Consider the following 22800-nt stretch of genomic DNA (forward strand, 5'->3'; position numbering starts at 1 on the left):
AAGGAAGAAACATTACTAACATGAGTGACCAGTTTGCCAGTGAACAGATCTAGCAATATAAGAACATGGTCTGTATAGAAAATCAGAATGGGATTCTTCTGTAACACAACAAAATGTAACACTACACTGTATAAGTGTTTTATAATTTGTTCAAAAAAAGTATTGAAATATTAAACACTTTCCTTTTCCTGTGAGCTCTTTTCTTTTTCTTCCTTTTTTTTTTTTTTTTTTCTCATTTGTTTTGAGCTATGTTGCTAGTCAGAATACAGAAACATTTGCCAGTGATCACACAGTAAGTAACCTTACAGATAAGCTTATAACCAAATGGATAAGCCTGTTTCATAAATCAATATATCTGCAACACTTTCCACAGCCTAAATAACGTACACAGACAAGGACCTAAACTTGCTTCCTGGAAGAACTCCAGCAGCATTTTAGGACTTACATTTTACAATTAATTTAACAGAATAGAAAAACACTACATTTCAGTTTCTGTACCAAGCAAAGCAAAACAAAATACCCAATAATCCCTGAAGAATATCTGATAGTTATGGAAGTGTATTATTAAGTGAATGTGTTGGTCAACACACTTAAGAATCTATAGTACTTACTATCAAAAGCACAAGCATAAAATAAAACTGAAGCTCATCAAGGTTCTCCTCTTGAAATACTTCATTTCCAACTCCAATATCCTTTTGAGAATATAATTGTAAATCTGTGTTGATTTTTGGTCTGACTTTTGAAGGCAGAATTCCATTTCTCTGTTGTGTAAGGCACATCAGCCAATCTCTCACTGGCTTGACTTATCTGTTCACAAGAGAGAGCAAGTTCCCAGGTTTGAATCCCATCCAAAAGTTCAATGACCTGTGTGATGTTTCCAAAAAAGTGAAATAGTACAGAGCAACTATTTCATTTTTTTAAATTGTGGATGAGGTTCAGCCTTCCATGTGTTTTGTATTTGTGTATGTTCCTGGAGAGTACACCCATGTGGGTGAAGACCAGCGGTTGACATTGGTTATCTTCCTCTACTTCTCTCCACCTATCTTTTTAAGACAAGGTCTCTTCACTGCTTCTATTACATTGGCTGACCAGTGGGCTCTGGAGATCATGTCTCCCCCAGCTCATGGCTTCCTTTAGTTGCTCTAATATTACCTGCTTTGGATAAAAATAAGCTCGTTTCACCACAGCTCAAGTCTGTTTCTGGGCTGGCTGATGTCCATCATCAGTAGATCATTAATATTCTATGATGGAATACAGTGTGAGTGACTCATAAATACATGCTAAGACCCATTATTATCTTACACTACTATCGGGAAAAGAATCAAAAAGGAAATAAAAATTCAAAAATCAATTAGTGTCTTAGGGTTTCTATTGCTGTAAAGAGATACCACAACCACAGCACTCTTATAAAGGAAAAGCATTTAATTGGGATGGCTTACATTTTCAGAAGTTTAGTCAATTATCATGGTACAACATGGTGGCGTGCAGGCAAAAATATGGTGTTGGAACAGGAGTTGAGAGTCCTACATTTTGACCAACAGGAAACAGGAAGTGGTCGAGACACGGGTAGTATCTTAAGCATAGAAGACCTCAAAGCTCACCCCCACAGCAACAAACTTTCTTCAACAAGGCCACACCTACTTAAAAAATATACACCTCCTAAGAGTGCCACACTCTTTGGAGGCCATTTTCTTTCTTCTTTTTGTATTTTTGTTTTGTTCTGTTTTGTTTTTGAGACTGGTTTCTCTGTGTAGCTTTGGAGGCTGTCCTGGAACTCCCTCTGTAGATCAGGCTGGCCTCCAACTCATAGAGATCCTCCTGCCTCTGCCTCCGGAGTGCTGAGATTAAAGGCATGTGCCACCAACGCCAGGCTTGGAGGCCATTTTCTTTCAAATCACCACAATTAGCAAATACAGCAGCATTTCAGAACCAACTACAAATTACAGATAAAGGCCTTAGAGCTAGAGGTAGCAGAACACCCTAGCCCCTAGCTTAAAGTCAAGAGTAGAGAATTAAGGAGGAAAAAAAATCATGATAAGAACTGCTTTTATTATTATTATTATTATTATTATTAAAGACAAGAGTGGAGAGTTAAAGAAAAAAATCATGGTAAAGACAGGGCTTCTTTGTCCTGAAACCAGCTCTACAGAGCAGGCTGGCCTTGAACCCCAGTAATAGATAGTAGAATAGCTTTAAGCATAGCACAAGCAGGATAAGCACTGTAGGACAGGAGACAGAGACTTAAAAGTCAGCCTGGGGCATTGAACTAGGCCTGATAAGTAGTTAGGGCATGTCACTGAGGCCACAGAAAGGGCATTTTATGAAGATTGATATGGCAAGGGAATACATAAGAGGCCAGAAAATCAGTTATGAAGTTATTAGACACCTTTTTCTTGAAATGATGAGAACATTTTAATGTAAGAAAAAAAGAAACTTTATCAAGAAATTGAACTGGTGGTGATGTTTAATCCCAGCACTTGAGAGGCAGAAGCAAGTGTATCTCTGAGTTTGAGGTCTACAGGACAAGGACCGTCAGAGTTATACAGAGAAATCTTGTTGGGGGGGGGTTGAAAAAATGCTTAACTTTTAATTTAGAATTATAATATTAGTGAGTTTGGAACCTTGCTATGTAGACCAGGCTGGCCCAAACTCATAGCACTTTCCTGTCTCTGCCTGCTAGGTGCTAAAGGCATGTACCACCATGTCAGGCTAATAGTAGAACTCCATCCTCTAGGCAAATAAGACCTTTGTAGCCTTGAAATCAATATATGACATTTCCCGATGACACCTCAAAATATCCCAAGAATGGGCCTATTAACATTCGATCCTTGAAGTGGGGTAGGGGTGAGTTTCACCCACCAGAACCCAACTTGTCCAAGTCCCAATTTCGATCTCACGTGGTTATTAGGGGTGGCATAGCATATAAGAGGTGAAAGGTTAACTGGGACTGGGACTTTATTGATGTGGCTTTTAGAAGGTAATAGCCATGCTTGAATTGGGCTTTTCTAGGAAGAGGCTCTGTGACATCCACACACATCGGTACTTAATACTAATCATCTCATTGGTTCACCAAACTAGACTTAAATGGAATAGTTTCTTTGGTCGGTTGGTGTCTCATCTGGAGTGCATAGCCATTTACATTCATCTCCCAAAAAAAAAGAACGGAACAGAATGCAGGTTTTTTGATGCATTCTAGGCAAGCCCTCTACAGCTGAGTTACAACTGTAACTTAATATAAATATATGTGATAAAATATACTCCCAGTAACATGCCTTATTAAGTATTATTATTAAAATACCGCCATGGGGCCTGCAAGATGGCTTGGCCAGTAGATACATTGTGGACAAGCCTTATAAACTGAATTTGATTCCAGGATCTCACAAGGTGGCTGAAGAGAGTTATATTCTTTGACCTCCACACTCTGACTGCGGCTCGAATGCACGCACACACCCCAAATATTTAAAAATAAAATACTACAAAATTTACCCCCCCCCAGTCAACATTCTCTTAAGTACCGAACTCATATAAGAGCTGTGGGGAACAAACGATTATGTCTCTGTTTAGAGACCACATCACTCGAATACAAAACTGGCATAATCTCCATTTTAAACAAGGGAGTGGGGCTATCAAATTTAAACTCAGTGTCTTTCCAAAATTATCAACACCTGAACATGTTTTAAAACCCAACATTTTGAGAAACTCCAGCGTTTGGCGATATGATGAGGTCATTCATCAGATTGTGGTACTGCACCCGTCTTTGCCCCTTGCTGGAACCCACACCCACCTAATCCCCATCCCCTAATCCCCTGTTTTTATCAATAGTTCCCCAAAACTGGCCCCTGCAGCAGAAAACTCTTACCGGGGAACCCATCAGGACCTGGCCCGGGAACTTGCCCACAATTTCGATGAACGGGATTGTCCCCGGTTACTATTAAAGTGTCAGGTGTAGCACAGACGAATTTGTCTTTTTCCCGTCTGAGCTAAAATAAGCTCCCCGACCCGAAAGGGTCCCTCTCTGGAAGGGAAGCAAGAAGAGTATTCCAGGCTCGATCGCCAACTGAGCGATCCCCGAGGTCACAGTGGCTCTGCTCTCCACTCCAGTCCTACCGATCTCGAGGGGTGACTTTGCGAAGTCCATAAGGGGTGACTTTGCGAAGTCCATAGCCTGAGGTTTTCCACAGCCTGGAGACACCGAGTCCCCACACCCGGAGCAGGAGATGAGGACGACCGGCGCACGCGCTCGCCATGCCGCGCATCTCCAGGATTCGCAACACCCGAACCAAGCTACCTCTCAAGACACTAAGACAAGGAAGGTACAACAGGAATGAATCGACTAGGAGCTTAGACCGACCAAGGAAAGCGCCTCAGCCCCACAACGAAAAGCAACAGAGCAGGTGCTGTCGCACACTTATGACGCAATCACAGCCCCAGCCCCTTCGCCTTGTTTCGGGCAGCGTAGGCTGCGGACTCCCGGCGTCGCAAGCAGAGTTGCGTCACTGCTCCTGCGTCCAGCAGACCAGGTGGGCGGAGCCTGAGGCTGGTTGACCTCGGGGCTAAGGCACTGTCTCTGGATCTACAATTCTTGCTTCTTCTCCCGGGTGGCGAGAATACAGAGATTACGGCACAGCAACCTCTGCCAGCTGCCGGGGGGCAGGAGGACCAGGAAAGACGAAATGTAGAGACTGTGGAATCTGGAAAGTCTTCTACTAGGTTTAAGCCACTAGTGATGGTGAACGGGAACGTCACCTGTCACCGCCAAGAGGCAAAAGTAGACTAGCCCTGAGATTGGTTGGTCAAACGTTGTAGATCGCACGGCTTGGTGACCCGTACACCTTGCTGATAACGCGCAAATGGGTGGGAACTGCTTGTCCATCTTCAGTCCGAGAGTCAGAGTGTCCACAGATGTGGAGGAGAACAGTAGTGGCCAGTGGGGGTATAGCTCAGTGGTAGAGCATTTGACTGCAGATCAAGAGGTCCCTGGTTCAAATCCAGGTGCCCCCTTTCTTTCTACTTTTGAAACCAACTGAAGCCAGGTATGATGGCACATACCTTTAATCCCCACCACTCAGGAGTCAAAGACAGGTGGATGGATCACTAGAGTTCGAGGCCAGCCTGGTCTAAATAGCGAGAATATGTAGAACTGCCAAAGACCAGAGCAACAAACTAAGTAAGAAGTGACACTATTCACTTGTGTTCTTATACAACAGAATTATTCAAAAAATAAAAATCAAACAACACAATTGTTTTAGCCGACCCTCCCCCAAACTAAATAGATGCTTCTTAAAACTGAACTTACCTTTTGCACCCAAAGTTAAATATCATTTGCCTGTTTGCTTGATCACTAGGCATATGTTTATTGAGAATCAGGCAGTACCATGCTCATATACTGAAAATTTACAGTTCAAGAGGAAGATTAAATCACTTCAGCAAGGTCCATGACAAGACAGCTGAGAAATAGAATGTGAAATTTCCAACTACGTCAACCAAATTCAATAGCCCTTTTTGATTATAACAAACACATTTTCTAAAGACTGACCACAGACTAGGGCAATAGCTCAGTATGTAAAATGCGTGCTGTGCAAGCACTGGGATCTCTGCGTTTGATTTCCAGAACCCACGTTTAAAAAAGATGTGGGTATCAAGATGGTTCAGTAGATAAAGGTGCCCACCCCAAAGACTGATGACTAGATTTCCATCCCAGGAACCCATACGATGAAATAAAGGTGTGCTGGTACACACCTTTAACCCCCAGCAGACCAGCCTGGTCTACAGAACTAGTTCCAGGACAGTCAGGGCTAGAGAGAGAGAGAGAGAGAGAGAGAGAGAGAGAGAGAGAGAGAGAGAGAGAGGGAGGGAGGGAGGGAGGGAGGGAGAAAAACTATACATATTTGTAGCAATTGTTTCCCTCCCCCAAATATTTTTTTAAAGCAGGGTATGATGGGTATGTAATTCTGATCCGAGGGAAACAGAGACAGGCAGATCACCCCAGCACTCATTAGCCGGGTAGGCTTGCTCACTGGGTAAGTCCTAGGTCAGTGTACAGGAGTCTGTCTCATGCACCAGACATGCACATGGTACACAGACATATATGCAGGCACTCACCCACACACATACACAAAAAGATAAAATAGTCTTTTACATATGAAAAATAAACCCCACTCATAGTCTGGGAGTGTAGCTGCTCAATAGTTAATTGTAGGTCTTGAGTTCAAACTTCACCACCACTGGGGAAAATTTTGTTCATATTTCTTAAATATACCTCATTTTGTATTTCAAAACTGAACATACTGTCCTTTAAATTTCTGTAATATTTTTCTTATATTTATGGTTGTGAACCTAGCCTTTAACTGCTGAGCTATCCCTCCAGCCCAATTTTCTTATGTTTCTGTTTAAAAAAAAAAAAAAAAAGATTAGCTAAGTGGTGGTGGCCCACACCTTTGATCCTAGCACTTGGAAGGCATAGGAAGGCAGATCTCTGAGTTCCAGGACAATTTGGTCTACAGAATGAGTTTAAAGACAGCCAGGGGTACACAGATAAGCCCTGTCTTGAAAAATGAACAAAAAACAAAAACTGAGAGAGAGAGAGAGAGAGACTTATGTATATGAATATTTTGCCTTGTATGCTTGTATGTCTATCTCATGTGTTCCCGGTGCATTCAGAGGCCAGAAAACAACATCAGATCCCCTGAAACTGTAGTTACAGACAGTTGTGAGCCACCACCATATAGTTGCTGGAAATGAACTGGGGTTCTCTACAAGAGCAGCAAGCACTTTGATCCTCTGAGTCATCTCTCTAGTCCTTGCTTACATTTCTTTTGTGCTTATCATATTCTGTTTTGAACATAGAATCATCCAGTAAACATTGGTGGATTGCATCACTTCTAATTTTATTTGTCCTTATAAGTAAATTTTTAAAAAGAAGAACCATACAAGAAGTTCTATGAGCAGAAACAGTGTCCTTTGAAATGTCTTCCATGTATTTCCTCAGAGAGTACTTCCTTGATTTCCCTCCATTCTGTTGCCTTGGGCTTTTCCTCATCCCCACAGGTGAGATTGTTTGGCCCCATTGTCCTCTCCTAGGTTTCAGTCTGCTTTTGAGTTACGAGAGTAGACTCTATTATTCTACATTATATTCCTGAGATCCTAGCATGAGTACTGAAAGAATGGATGAGAGAAAGCTACAAAACAGAGCACCTCCAGGTGACTTGCCTGCAAAATATGTTTACTTGTGATGGATTGTGAAACAGGAAAACAAACCAATGCTCAGAGCCAGGAGAACAAGAGCTCCCCAAAGTCACTTAACTACTGGGTGCAACAGTTCCTCTGCTCATAGACCAGAGGAGAGGATCCCAAAATTTATGGTCTCACATTCCTTAAATGTACACATCTGTGTAAATGTCATTAGATTTTAGAAAGTATTTCCATTTTTTTCTTCAAATTTCTGTAATCATTATCATCCCAACTAGGAAGAGAAGTAGTTTTCACTTTACTTGTGCTGTAGGAGGACATGGAGAGCAGTGAGCTTCAGAAGGTTAAAGAGGCAGAAAGATTTGGATTTGATGTCACTTGTGAAGAGCATGCAATGTGCTGGAGACATTACTCTGCATGACACCGTTCTTTGGACAAGTTCTAAGAACATAGGATCTGCATAGCCAGACTCAGGGATGCAGAAGTCCCTTAAAGGCTGTCATGCAGGTCTTTATCTCAATCCTTATCTTTAATTTTCTCCAAAACATTTTATAAAAAAAATTGAATTCTGGGGGGTTTTGTTGAATAATAAACTCCTCAAGTTTTCCAAAGTTAACATATTACTCAGTAATATTCTTTTATTAGTAGCTATGGATTTTTCTATAATGTGAATCATTTATTATTGACTTCCCATGATGCAGTTGAGATTTAACTGTTTCACCCCATTTTCTGCTCCTAACTCTCAACTATGCATGTATTTTCCCAGCACAATCTTATCAATGCTCAGATCATTGGGCTCTCTGTCTTGATAGCTAGATTTTCTGGGTTCAAATTCTATTTTCCTTGGGCTTTTGACACACTTTAATTATCTTCTAGCTTTCATTTTCTGATAAAACAAATTCCATCTGATTCCTGGTAATTTTTCTGTTTTTCTCTTTCTCTGAATCTCCTTATGAGTTGATCACAGTGATGTATTTTAAGTGTGATTTCATCCACTGTATTCATTATTTGTGGGGCATTTTTTTTATTTTAGTTTTTCTATGTGCATAGATGTTTTGCCTACAGGTGTGTCTATGCACCATTTTCATGGTGCCCATGGAGGCCAGAAGAGGGCATCTGATCCTCTGGAGATGGAGTTATAGATAGCTGTGGGCCACCATGTGGGCGTTAGAAATTGTACCTGGATACTCAGGAAGAGCAGCCATTGCTCTTTCAGTTGTCAAAGCTGCAGAGTCACCTTTCCAGTCCTTATTTTCCTTTATTCAGTTTTCCTCCCCTTGCCTCTCTAACCACAATTTGACTCACTTTCTACACAATAGACCATTTTAGATGTCGTGCAGGTGAAACCCTGCAGAGCTTGTCCTGTGATTGACATCCATACTTGATATAAGGTCTCCAGGTTCATCCAGTTGTGTCAGACAACATGACACTTGTTCTTGCTAAAGGTTAAATATCACTCTCAATGTATACACAGTTCCTGTATTCACTCATTCCTCAGTGGGCATTTAGATTATTTCTGTATTTTGCCTAAAGGCAGTGAACACAGGACTGCTGACAATGTCTTTGATAGCCTAAATTCACTTCTTTCTCCTATCTGCCCAGATGGGATTGATAGATCATATGATAGTTCTATTTTTAACTTTATTTTTTGAGGAACCTCTATACTGTTTTTCTTCTTCTTTCCACACTGCTTCCCACAGAAGCTGTATAAGTTCACATTCCTAGCAGCGGCATGCAAGCCTTCCTTATTCTGCATGTCCTTGCCAATATGTGTTTCATATTTTTCCAATAATAACCACCCAAGCAGATGTGAGGTGACACTGTGGTTTTAATTTGCATTCCCCTGATAATTAGTGATGTTGAAGATCTCATGTACTTGGTGACCATGTGTTTTGGAAAAAATGTTGATTCAAGAACATTTTAAGATGAGGTGGGCTTTGTTTCCCAAATACTTCCAGTTTAGAACTTCATGTCCTTTGCTTCTGGAAAAATCCTTTCTTAAAAGTTGTTTAAATTGAGCAGAGTGATGGTGGCACATGCTTTTAATCCCAGCACTCCAGAGGCAGAGGCAGATGGATCTTTGTGAGTTCAAGGCCAGCCTGGTACACAAAGTGAGTTCCAGGACAGCCAGGGCTGTTACACAGAGAAACCCTGTCTGGAGGACCACCTCCCCCCAAAAAAAGTTGTTTAAATTACAGAGAGAGACAGAGGAGAGGGAGAGACTTGTATGTGGATGTCAGAGGACAACTTGCAGGAGTTGATTGTCATTTTCTACCATGTGATTCCTGGGACCAAACTCATGTCCTCAAGCTTGTTAGCAAGTGGCTTTACCCATACAGCTTCTGTTTAAAGAATAAAAACAAAAAGCAACACACACACACACACACACACACACACACACACACACACACACACACGTAAGTTTTTAAAAAATTGAGGTCTGAGGTTATAGTTCTGTGCTTGTCTATCAAAGCCATAGATTCACTTCTAAGGAGAAAAGGAATAAAAAAGAAATGAAGGAAGGAAAGGGGTCTAGAAAGATGACTCAGTAATTATGAGCCTTGACTGCTCTTCTAGACAACCCAAGTTCAGTTCCCATCACCCACATGGTGGTTGACAGCCATCTCTAACTCCAGTTCCAGGGTGTCTGCCACCCTCTCCAAGCCTCCACTGGCATCATGCACACATGGTGTACACACATACATGCAAGTAAAACACTCAGATGCATTAAAAAATGCAATGATACATAAAAAGTTAAATTAAGGGGATCTGGAGAGATAGGTCAGTGGGTAAGAGTATTCATTGATCTTCTAGAGGACCTGAGTACAGTTCCCAGCACCCTCATGGTGCCTCACAACTGTCTGTAATTCCAGTTCCAAGGATCTAACACCCGCTTCTGGTTTCCCTGATACACAAGTGGTGCACACATCTGTGCAGTCAAAACACCCACACAGATATATTATTATTATCATTAATAATAATAATAATAATAATAATAATAATAATAATAATAATAACTTTTAAAAGAAAGGGAAGAAGGGAGGAAGGAAGGACAGGAAGAAGGAAGGGTTCTGGTTTGGTTTCAGTGATGCAGTACCTTTTCTTATTTCATTGTTTTAAAGGTTTTGACCACTATGCCTGGCCCTCTCTTTATTTTTACTTTATGTGTGTAAAAGTTAGGGATCTAAGTGCACTACATTCATGCAGGTTCCTTTGAAGTACACAGAGGGCATCAGATCATCAGATCATCTTGAAATGGAGTTAATAGGCTGCTGTGAGACATGTGGGTACTGGGAACTGAACCCAGCTCCCCTTCGAGAACAGCAAGTGGTCTTAACCACTGAGCCATCTCTAGCTCATTTTTTATTTCTTTAAGGTTGTTGTAATCTACCAATTTTTTTTCAGAGACAAGGTTTCTCTGTATTGCTTTGGAGCCTCTCCTGGAACTATCTCTGTAGATCATCAATGATGGCTTTGAACTCACAGAGATCTGATTGACTCTGTCTCCCTCCCTAGTGCTGGCATTGAAGGCGTGAACCACCAATGCTTGGCTGTAATTTACCAATTTTTAAGACATACATTTTTTGGGGGGAAGGCATTGGTGGCGCTTGCCTTTAATCCCAGAACCTAGGAGGCAGAAGCAGGAGGATCTCTGTGAGTTCAAGGCTAGCCTGGTCTACAGAGTGAGTCCTAAGACAGGTTCCAAAGCCCCTGTCTCAAAAAACAAACAAACGAAAAAAAAAACATGCATTTCTCACATTGTAAACATTTCCAAAGATGGAACTGATTTAAGTGTGTTGACTTTGAGAAATCCCTCAGAAATCATTGTTTCTTAGAGCTGCTGCCACAGACTACTGTAAACATGGCAGTGTAACAACAGAAATATGTTTGTTCACAGCCTGGACACTAGGAGTTCAAGGCTTTAATATGACCAGGCTCCCTCCAAAGGCTCCATGGCAGAACTTTAGTATAAAATATTATTTGCAGTGCCAAGGATTGAAGCAGGGTCTTAGTAATGCTAGACTTGCTGTATACTGAGCAACATCCCCAGCTCTTCGGGAGAGAATTCTTCATTATCTTTCCCTTGAGACAGGGATTCTCTGTGTAACAGCCATGGCTCTCCTGGAACTGGCTTTGTAGACCAGGCTGGCCTCAAACTCACAGAGATCCATCTGCCTCTGCCTCCCCAGTGCTGGGCTTAAAGAAGTGTGCCATCACTGTCTGGCTTTTTTTGGGGGGCAGGTAATTTTTAAGAAATGAGAAATAATAGAATGTTTATGTTGACAATGAAGTAATTAAGAGATAAAGACTGATGCTAGTAAAGAAAGAAAAGACTTTCTCAATTAAGTGACATCCTTGAGTCGAGCACACAAGAGACTATATAACTTAGAACTGAAATAGAGGCTGGCCTTCGGAATAGGGGAACTTCCTCTTTAGTCCCAGGAGAGCGGAGGGTTGGTAGTTCTGGGAGCTTGTGGTAATTCCTTGCTGACTGCTTCTGTTTGCCTAGGAAATAGTAAGCAGGGTCACTTGAAGAGAAGATGGCTAGAGTGAACAAGGGTGGAGAAGGATGTTCAAGGTAACAGAAGTTGTGTGTTAGTATCTCAGAATTATGGGAACAGTAGTACTAGGGAACAACTATTTCATAACTTGGAAATGTTGACTTCTCAAGTGAAGTTAGAAACTGTGAACTTAAAGCGAGTAGAAGTCACAGTAGAGCATGACTTTTTTCTAGCTCCTTTCAGGTGTTTGTGGGTGGAGAGTTAGACTCTGCCAGGTTGCAGTTCTGCCAAAGATGTATGATGAGAAAGAGAGAGGGAGTTAAAGGTTACAAAGATAGATTTAAACAAAGAATGAAGAACAGTGGTCTGAGAGGTTCGTGCAGGGTAGAAGCCAGGAAGGAAAATGGGTCTAAGGATTAATAAGCTTGGGGATGGAAGGGCCATCTGGGTGACCCCTCCAACACCCTCATCAGGTAAGGTGAAAAGAAATACAGCTGTCTATTTCCCAGCCATATGCCTCAGTTTTCCTATCTGAGAAATGGATAATACTGATGGTTTCTTCTACCTTATCACACAAACACCTACAATAGCGGTTTCTGTTAATGGTCTTAGGCCTTTCCTCATGCAGACACCTACCTCCTCTATTATAACAGATGTCCTTGCAAAGCCCACTGGTTCTCAGGCATTATCTTACATCCTCTGACATGGCTTTATAATGCCTTGCTTCTGAAATTGCTATGTTTTTAGTGGATCTTACTCTTGGGCTTTTACTCCTCACTGCTACCTCTTCTCAATCTCCTTATTGACCGCTTAGCTTGGCGCTATCTTCTCTTCTTTAAACACATTCTTTTTTTTTTTTTTTTGAGGGATGCTTTCAAAACAGTTTTTTTCCCCGTGTACCCTGGCTGTCCTGGAGCTCTCTTTGTAGACCAGGGCGGTCTCAAAATCAGAGATCCCTGACTGCCCCTGCATTTCTAGCGTTGGGTTGAAGGCATGTGCCACCATACACTGCTTCTTTGTTGGCATTTCAACTCGATCTCCCTTCGTTCTGAATAACATCTGAATGATTTTTTTGTTTTTGCGAGACAGGGTTTCTCTGTGGCTTTGGGAGCCTGTCCTGGAACTCGCTCTTGTAGACCAGGCTTGCCTCAAATTCACAGAAATCGGCCTGCCTCTGCCTCCCGAGTAAGGGGATTAAAGGGCTACACCACCAAAGCCCGGCTAGCATCTGTATGTTAACATCCCAAAATAGGCATCTTTCTTCTTCAAGCCCCAACTATTACTTTGATAGTACTATGATTGGATAATTAATGTACGCACATGACTACATCCTTGAAGAGACTAAAGGAAGATGAAAACAGTATTTACAGTCTTTGAAATGTAAATATTTCATTTAAACATTTCGTCTAGTCATTTCACAGGACATATTTTTAAAAGGAGAGCCTTGTCCTGCACTATGTGTGCAGTCACTTCCCCACTCTGGCTTCCTTCTCAGAGCAAGTTAAGATAGGCCCCACCGAGCCACCGTCCATTGGGTGGGCCCCGCTCAAAGCTCTTCTGCGTCACGATCAGCCACTCCTTGGGCTCCCAGCGTTCCCTCCGCCCCACTTCCTCCCTTCGGGCCCCGCCCCGCCCCGGTGCGCCTGCGCAGGGGCGAACACGTGGCTGCCGCGGAGCCAGAGCAGCAATGGCGGCCGGTGGCGGCGGTAGCTGCGACCCCTTGGCCCCGGCGGGGGTCCCCTGCGCCTTCTCGCCGGACGGTCAGGCCTACTTCGCTTTAGCCTCTAATGACGGTCACTTGCGAGTGTGGGAGGCAGCTAACAACCGGCTGCACCAGGAGTACGTGCCTTCCGCGCACCTCAGCGGTACCTGCACCTGCCTGGCCTGGGCGCCAGCGCGGCTGCAGGCCAAGGTAGAGTGAGCGGGACGGCGGCGGGGAGAGCGCCCCCCTGGCTGGGCTGCGGCGTCCCGGGCTGAGTGGCGCGTGGCACCGTGTCGCGCGTGGCCTGGGGCGCTTGGGACGCACGGGGCGCGGAAGCGCGGAGCGGGACGGCGGCGTCCCTTAGCTCCATGCCGCGGCCGAGAGTGCGGCCTGTCCCGAGGGGGCAGTGAGAGGGTGCGGTCCGATCCCGCGGTCTCCATGAGGTCTGCGCCCGGCTTTCGCTAGGCCGCCATGTTCACCGAAGCCCTCGGTCCCCCCGGGGGCGGCTTCACGCTTCCAGGCCTGGCCCCTTATCAGAACCTCTCTTTGAGTACCTTGGGACAGTCTCGCTCTTCCGCATCCCAGACCCTCGGTATTGGTTTTGCTTTGGGCAGTTGGAATGCGCAAGTCTTGTTTTCCTTCCGGGACGGGAGCCCCTTTACTCGGATGCGTGTTCAACACGTGTTCTCTTCTGCCTCTAGGTTTTGGGATCTTCACACACGCACACTCTTTACTTTCCTAGCTTCCTTTCATTGTAGGCTGTTTAACTTATGCTCAGTTCCACCTTTCCCCTCTTATCCTGAGGTCTGCATAGGATGCAGAGGCAAAGTGTAAGTAATGAAGTAGTAGAACCGCGTGGTTTAATGCGGTGATGCACGCCCCAGTGATTTTTTTCCCGTAGTTGGGAAACTGCCGAGGTAGGGAATCCTTTTCGCTGTCAGGTAAATGCTGTTCACCGTTGAGTCACTCGGTTACAGCTCTTACCCTGTCCCGCACGTGGTAACTGCAGCTCGGCAGTGGGTAGGCAGAAGGAATCACTTCTGTGTGATGTGGAACTGGAAAGTATCCTGAAGTATGTGACGCTTTGCTGTCACTGGTGTAAAAGTTACAAAATTAGTGTTTGGGATAGCTTACTTCCAATCACCAAAGAAAACTTACCCTTAAATCTTTGGTTTGAAAGTTGTTGGGCTTGTATCTAACTTTTGCTATATTTTGGGTGAGAATGTTTAGCGATTTAGCAGATTTTTATGCAACATTTTGGTGACAAAGAGCACTTATCAGGCCCTATAAATCAAAACATAATCATGGACTTGTGAAAAAGCTATGTAACTGTTATTATTGGGAGTACTTTTTTTTCTTTATGAAGTTTTCTTTGTAATGTTAACAGTGCTGTAAAAGGGGTGAGAGTACTAACATTCAGAAATACAGATAAGCTCATGTACACAAGCCGTAAAGCTTGAGTCCAGCTCCTCTAATAATTGTGCCTTTTGTTCCCACATCAGTCATACCTACTTCATAGGGTAATTATGAAAGGTAGTACATTTAATAATGCAAAATCACTTAGTATCCGGTGTTTTAAGGGCAATGCTAATTATCATTGGTATTAATTAATAGCTTATATTTGTATAGCTAGTCCTACATGGTACATAAAAGTAAGCAATTTCAATAAAGCTTGAAAAGAACTAGACCTTGAACTCAGGTCTTGAAAACCCAGTTCTTGGTCATCTGCAACAGAGAGTTAATACTAGTTGGCTAGAACTTCATTTACTTGGCTTTCTTGTTGACTTCCAATCCTGTATGCCCCACAATAAAACTTAAGTTTCAAAAATCAAAGTTTCAAAAACCTAAGTTTCAAAAATTCAAAAATGGTTTGGACTTTGTATATATTCGTCCACTGTGATGCAGGAGGAATAAAAAACGTGTTTTTTAAACAAACTTTAATTGTTTTTTTTTTTTTTCAACAAAGCTCCTCAAATTAAAACAACTTTTTATGACAGACAGGACATCTTAGTTGAGTCCTGGTTATGAAGCCAGTGTGGTATACTGGAGATTAGCATATCCAGAGTCCTGTGGTCAATCCCCAGCAAGCTCTGCCCCTAAATGTTTATAAAGTGAGTTCCAGGACAGGGCTACACAGAATTAACCAAAGCCTCGATCACTAATAAGCAGTGTACTAGGATCCTGTACCCTGCCTCCTAGTCCTGTGCCCTTACACTATTGCCCTTGCACTTTAGTAAAGGAATTGAGAGCAAGGATGACTGCAGAGATAATCAGTTCCTATCTTAGGTATGTTATCTACTGACTAACTACTGCATTTTACTTGGAAAATTAGAGTGGGTATGGCTTTGTGATGGGGTGAGGGATTATGGTAGGATGTGGATCAAAGTTTGTGGTAGATGCTCAACCTCTTGCTTTAGGCTCCCTGTATTGTGTGCCATGCTGCTTGAAGTACTGAGATGATTTCATTGCACCAAACCCATTTTATTTTAGATTTTTGAGTCTTTAGAGATGTAAAAAATATATTATCATGAAGTCCATGTTCCCAGCATTTTGGTAAAGGTCTGGCATGGGACCTGGTCTCCAATGTGGAAGTAGAGATAACACTATCATATTTCCAGAGCCCTTAGCATTAAATGAGGCAATGCATAAGATTGTAAGACGTGGCCCATAGGTAGTGCTCATTATGTGTTGTATCCTACAATGTAAATAAGTTCATAAAAGTGTCCTGCCACAAGGACAATGAATATATGGTGATTCTCTTATCAGCAGAGAATGATAAATTCATGTTCTGTTCATTTCTTGGACAGTATAGTAATGGTTCATAAATGTTTGAAAAAGCTAGATTGCTTTTCCTTGAATGATCATAAGGCCTTTAAGTTAATGGCATGATAGTTTTAGCATTTCTCCACACAATCAAGCCACCTAGGAATTGATGCTGATTTCTCCCCCACCCCTCTCCAAGACGTTTCTTTCTTCATCCTCTGGTTGTGGAACCCTGGCAGTCAGGCATGCCATGTCTGGTGCTGGCTACACAGTAAGTGCTGCTTGGTGGAAACATGACTGAAGGACATGACACTGCAGGTACTAGGTGGGAATGGAGCTGAAACACTGGTGATGTTTCTAGGAAGAATTTGAGCTGTCTTCATAGCCGTCTCTTGGAGATTCAGCACAGTTCAGCTGTGTTCTGTCAAGAGGCCCTCAAGTATTGAAGTGTCAAAAGAAGGTAAAGGTTGCAGATTAGATCTAGTGGCAGAAACAGAAGAACATTTGTTTTGATGTGTTTGTGACTTTGTAAATATATACTTATTAAAATCTTATCTATGAAATACATGTCAGAGTAAGGGCCATTAAAACAGGCCAAGAAATGGATTTAAGCTACCTACTAAAAATAACATAATTTTCAGTGTCTAGAGGTCATTTTTTAAGACCGAGTTTGATCCATTAGTGGATAGAATGGAAAGGTAAGGAAATAGTAAAACTGTCTCTGTGTATGTATGCAAACTCTGATTCTGTAGTCTTAGTCTGAAAAGCCATTGCTTAATTGCTGACCAGAATCAGGCAACTGGACATCTATCTGGTCATGCGTTTTAAACCTTTTGTCTTCATCGGTCTATAATTTGCTGCTTTTAGAAGTCACACATGTGTGACAATCTCAGCCTTGATACCCTTGATGTGTTATAAACATCCATCAGATAGGCTTGTGTTAGCATTTTGCTCTGATTTGAAACCTCTTTACTAAGGAAATCATGCTTTTTTGTTAGTTTTCACTCCTAGTGCCTCCATTCTGATTTTCCAGTGACAGGTACTTGAATCAATTTTCAACCAACCCTTCTCACTCCTTAAGCTTTATTATGTGTAGTCAGTATTCATGTGATGTATGCTTAGCTCTTCAGAGGAAACAGCTATGACTAACAGAAATGGACAGCTCAGAATTTACTGGCCTATGTCACAGTATGAGTTCTTAAGAGAAGCAAGAGATTTCTGGAGGAAAATTGTGTGTGTAAAGTTTAGAGAGTATGGTGTAAATATGGGGCTAGAATCAGTAGCATCGACCTCTGGGTTTGAGAACTGTTTTGTGTGCAATTGTACTTACAACACTAGATTTTGGGGGTGCTGAATAAACACTTATGTCCCAGTCAGAGGGCTTGAGTTTGGATCTTAGTGCCCACATTGGGTTGCTTAACAAATGCCTTTAACTAGAGCTCCAAGGGATCTACTACCCCTCCCTGCCTGCCTCTGGGCATTTACACACATATGTACACACTACTAATATTTTAAAGCCATTCTATTTTATTAAGTAGAGTATTGTTTAGCTTTAGACCAATGAGTGATCCTTGAAGTTGCACAAAAATCCAAAGTGATTTTTTTTTTCCACCAGCCTTTGCTTCTACCAGAAGTAGATTCTGAAGGTTGAACAGATAGAGATTTGATAATGTTTAATTTTTTTTTTTTTTTTCCTGGCCTCCAACTCAAGAGCTCTACCTACCTCTGTCTCCCTAGTGCTAGGATTAAAGTTATGTGCTGCCTGTCAGGCTCCTTTCTTTCTTTTAGACAGTCCCAGAAAGTTCAAACTGGGTTCAAACTCTTACATAATGGAGACTAGAGGTGTGCCTACACAGAGGACAGTGTGCTAAGGCAGTGGAGTTTGTAAGGTGTTGCAGAACTGAGAAGTTTGGGATTTTCGAATATTTGCCTTCACTTTACTGTTTGAGCATTCCTACTGAAATGGTCTGTTAGTGCCTTCCCCACTAGATGGATGCCTGAGCCTTCACAGTCAGCAGAAGCAGCATGAAAGCACCAGACCTACCCTCCATCAGCCACTGGATCCCATGACTAGTCAAAGTTATTTTGTTAACTCAGATCCAAGTTGATGTATATAGATATAAAAAAAAAATTTTTTTTTCTTCTTGAAAATGAAGCTAGAGCTTGAGAAAAAATTGGGAGAAAAATGGAAAAGCTAGTTATCCCATTGGTAGAGTTTGGCCTGGATTTATGGATTCATAAACCCCTGTGAATCTCTGCTTGAAGAGGGGAGGCTTCCCTGGGACCTGCTAGAGACACTTGTTAGTGTTTGAGAAGTAGAAAGAGTGTTGAGGCTATCATGTCTATTAGGAGAGTGTTAAGAGCATAGGAAGTGATACAGTTTACTGTCTCTGACTTCTTTCTAAAGGGGTTGGAGGTGGGCCAGGAAACTCTTAAAAAGTGTCTTTGATGGATGGTTAAAGCACACTGGTGTTTATGCATTAGTGATGTTTTGGTGTCTATTTATGTATTTGAAATACTAAGTTAAAATCTTATTTTTACTTTTTTTTTCCAGGAAAGTCATCAAAGGAAAAAAAGGAAATCAGAAGTTATAGGAACAAGTGACCAGGTTGACTTGTTGGCTCTTGGCACAGCAGTCGGTAGCATTTTATTGTATAGCACAGTAAAAGGAGAATTGCACAGTAAATTAATAGTAAGTATATTTACACATTTTATATAAAAATGTGACAAAAGATTAGAAATACGTCAAGATATTGATGAGCTTTCTATGTGTAGAAGCAGTTTCCCATCTTAATTGCATTAATAACTACAGAGTATTAAGAGCTGTAGTAGGTAATACAACAGAGAACTGTTGACTAAAGGTAAAGTCAGAAGGTATCGGTAGCAGCTTCAGGAACAAAGGAGGCACTTGGAGTTGTTGCTGACGTTGAGTGAGGCCTTAGGAGTTGACTTTGTAAGCACTACTGTGGGCTTGGGGTGTATATTTCAGAGGCAGGTGTTTCTCTCTGAAGGGAGGGGTGATGCTGGTGCCTTCATACTTTCTGTTGTTGCCTTCAGTTTACACCACCAAGGTGTTGGGGTGATGCGAAGGAGAACAGGAGGAATAAGTCCCTGTTTTTCCCTCCAGCCACGTCTCCTCACAAAACACATTGGCAGTGGATCTAGTTGGCAAGCCAGAATTGTATTGCAGAATCCCAGCCCAATATCTCAAATTATAGAAGTGTGGGTTAGGTGCTAGAAGACAGTAACTTCCTTGGTGTACTTGGTTTCAGGCTATGTCTTCTGCAGTGTGCTTTTAAGTTCACTGGGTGGACTTCTGTATAGAGAAACGGTTATTGTGTGAAAGAACAAGACAGTAGGTTTTCCATTTTAAACAGCATCTAACAGAAAAGGAATGACATGAAATTGAAAATGAGAAAAGTTTACATACACATTTGTCATCAAGACAGATCTTTATTTAATAGTTTACGTATTTCTATACTTCATAGATTAAGATATAGATGACTTCTATCTGGTCATTTATTTTGTTTTGTTTTCATTGAGTTTTAAGCAGTTTTCATCTTGCCTAAAACTAACCGTAATCTTTCTAATGACAGCCATAAGTTTGCATTAAATTGGATAGTACCTTTAGTACATAACTGTTATTTACCATTTGGAGGTTTCCATTTTTTTCTATCACAAAAGAATGATACCCTCTTCATCCTGTAGTCCCTTGAATTTATAATGTAGTTAAGGAGTCAGAGTTTCAGAATTAATTAAGTTTTCTGGAAGTCTTCCTCATTTGTTGTCATCACTAGTGGAAGGATAATACCTATTGGCATCCTTAGTAGTCCATTCAAACAGCAACAAGAAAATCCCTAGTGTTTGGTGGATGAGAAATGCCTGGTTTTCTTCTAGCCTCCATGGGTCTATGTGTACAAGCAGACAAATAGGCAGACACATATACACATACATTAAAAAAAATACAGCCAAGCCAGGCAGTGGTGGCACACTCCTTTAATCCCAGGTCTTGGGAGGCATAGGCAGGTGGTTCTGAGTCCAAGGCCAGTCTGGTATAAAAAGAGAGTTACAGGACAGCCAGGGCTGTTATACAGAGAAACCCTGTGTCAAAAAACAGAAAAATATAATCTGAAAAACTCATCTGCTTTAAATTTGCCTTTAGAAATTATTGGGCTGGGAGATAGCTTAACTAGTAAGGGGCTTGTCTTGTAGACTGAGGACCTGAATTCAGTCTCTAGAACCCACATTAAATGTAAAAGGGCTAGGCATGGTGGAGTGTGTTTTTAATTCCAGCACTGGGAAGAAAAAGGCAGACGGTGCTCTGGGGCTGGATGGTCAGTCAGCTTAGCTTACTTGGCAAGCTCCAGACTAGGGGAAGACCTTGTCTCAAAATAACAACAGTGTTTTGGGGAATTCACCTGAAGTTGTCCTCTTGGTGGCACTCCTACATGTATATGCACATATATAACTACAATGTCCCCAGCATGAGCACACATACATTACCCCCAAAATTGCCTGCATAAAGATTATAAAGATATAAAATATTGACTGACATGTATCAAGTAGAGGACGGTTCTTTGTGTGAGCTCCACATCTGTTGTTGGAATACAACAAAGATTTACCTGAAGAAAAGTGCCCCCCACCCCAACCCCATAGCACATTGCTGTGAAAGCTCAGGCTGGCCTTGAAGTCCCTCAGCTTCCAGTGCTATTGTTGGAGGCCAGCACCACCTAGGTTGGCAGGTTTGTTTGTTTTTTTTTTTTTGTGATATCTCCAACTTTAAAACCTTAAAAGTGTATTTCAGCTAGACATTGGTGCGTGTCTAAGATTCAAGTTTGGGAGGCAGAGGCAGGAGGATCACTGAAAGTTTAAGGCAGTCCTCATCTGTATAACAAGCTCCTGTCTTAAAAAGAAGTTGATGTTTGGTCGCCATGATTTGAGTTCACTTGTTCTTTCCAGTGTTGCTCATACCTTGTACTGGCATTTTTGTTCAAAGCAATGACATTTGGTTAAGTGCCCTTTGAGGATGTAGATGTACATTTTTTTCCTACAGAGAAGGGGAAATTAACATTTCAAGCTCTAGCTGGTTTACCTCATTTTTGATGTTGGAATACCAAGGTGGGTAAGATGTAGGTTAAGGCTTTAGCATAAGGACTAAGGTTTTGAGGTAAATGTGTGTTAATTTCAGGATTCATACTATTATGTAAGACTTTGTCTCTTTGTTTTTTAAATCTCTAGAGTGGTGGGCATGAAAACAGAGTCAATTGCATACAGTGGCATCAAGACAATGACTGCATATATAGTTGTTCAGATGATAAGTATATTGTGGAGTGGAGTACACAGACATGCAAAGTAAAGTGGTAAGTACCAGCAATGCCCGGAAGTGGAGGTTTACCCAGAATCTTTTGGGACCCAGTAGGAAATGTTTACATTCATCAGGTTATATAGATGGTTCTCGAGGATCTCTCAGTCTAACTGGGCATTCAAAGTTTTACTACATAGAAGTGACAGAAGCTTAAGGAGAAGGGTGGAGGGGAAACAACTAAATGATTTAGAATAAAGAAATGTACAAGAAATGCAGATGGCATGAGGTTACTTGTCAGCAAGGTAGAATTGGAAAGGGCTGATGCGACTATGGTGGTTAAGGTTGGACCTTCTGGGATAGATAGATGGATAGGTAGGTTTGGATGGGGAAAAATGAAACAGCTCTTTTAGGAATGGGCAAAGAAAGGTAGAAATGTGGCTAGAGATTAACTTGGGAGTGAGTAAATTAGAGGTGATAGCGGATAGAAATAATCTTTAGTTAGAGAAATTGTGGTCCAAAGAGAGAAATCATTTGGGAACTTTCATAAAACATGAAGTGAAAGACATGACCCATATACATGGTCACAATGAGGGTTTAAAATCAGAAGAAGGTTTGGGGCTGGAGGTGCAGGTGCAAGGACCAGTGTTTGCAGTGAACTTATTGGCAGTCACACTTAACCATGTAGGTGACTGTCAGAAACATGTGTGGAGAGTCTCAACAGTGGTCTGGGGTGGGACTTGCAGTGTACATGTACTCTGGGTGAGAGGTATGGTCATTCATACAAAAACTGTTGAGTATGTTAGACATACCATTGTATTTGATCATAACTTCAAGAGCCTGGATGTGTCCCTGCTATACATAAGAAATAGGTTAGATGAAAGCCTGACCTCTTTCCTACTAAACTGTGCTGTCTCACAAGATAATTGAGTTTCCAGCTTTATCCACAGGGTTTGTACACCACTGTTAATTTTTTTGTTTGTTTGTTTTTTTTAATTAAAAATTTGACTACTTACTATTAGAGTTGAAGCATATGCTTCTTTGCTGAAAGTTTTGCTTGGTCTCTTGTGCCTATTTCCTTACAGTAGTGTAACTTGACTCAGTTACATTTAGAAGTGTCTTTTAGTCAGCTTTAGATTTGTCTCAGGAGTTCCAACACCTTCAGTCAGCTGAGCAGCTACCAGCCTGGTTCTCTGTTTACTGCAGAAAGTTTTCTCTTGATAGTTAAGCCTCCCCTAATCCCATTTCCCTCTCCCACCCCCATTGGTGGACATGCTAATTGGTTGCTTCCTGAGAAAAACTGTACATGTGTGTACACTAAGATTTTGCTTGCTAACCACTGT

The 22800-nt window shown here is 41.8% G+C and overlaps 2 protein-coding genes and 1 non-coding gene across 3 annotated transcripts in view; 2 read left to right on the forward strand and 1 right to left on the reverse strand.

The window, feature by feature from the left end:
- Positions 1–15: 15 nt before the first annotated feature.
- On the reverse strand, positions 16–4247 carry Trmt61b (tRNA methyltransferase 61B). The gene is given in 6 exon segments (XM_051181886.1): positions 16–106; positions 658–795; positions 797–904; positions 3834–3924; positions 3927–3928; positions 4108–4247. Coding segments are annotated over 6 exon segments (570 nt in total).
- A 682-nt stretch (positions 4248–4929) lies between these two features.
- On the forward strand, positions 4930–5001 carry Trnac-gca (transfer RNA cysteine (anticodon GCA)). Its single transcript has one exon. It is a non-coding gene; the product is annotated as a tRNA-Cys (tRNA).
- Positions 5002–13337: 8336 nt separating this feature from the next.
- Positions 13338–22800, forward strand: part of Wdr43 (WD repeat domain 43) — a 38772-nt gene continuing 29309 nt past the window's right edge. The window contains exons 1-3 of the mRNA XM_051181832.1: positions 13338–13602; positions 18710–18847; positions 21394–21515. Of these exons, the coding sequence (XP_051037789.1) occupies positions 13378–13602; positions 18710–18847; positions 21394–21515 (485 nt within the window). The 5' untranslated portion in view covers positions 13338–13377. The remainder of the gene's footprint in view (positions 13603–18709; positions 18848–21393; positions 21516–22800) is intronic.

This window comes from Phodopus roborovskii, unplaced genomic scaffold (assembly GCF_943737965.1).
Source record: "Phodopus roborovskii unplaced genomic scaffold, PHOROB, whole genome shotgun sequence".
In the NCBI taxonomy this organism is placed as follows: domain Eukaryota; kingdom Metazoa; phylum Chordata; class Mammalia; order Rodentia; family Cricetidae; genus Phodopus; species Phodopus roborovskii.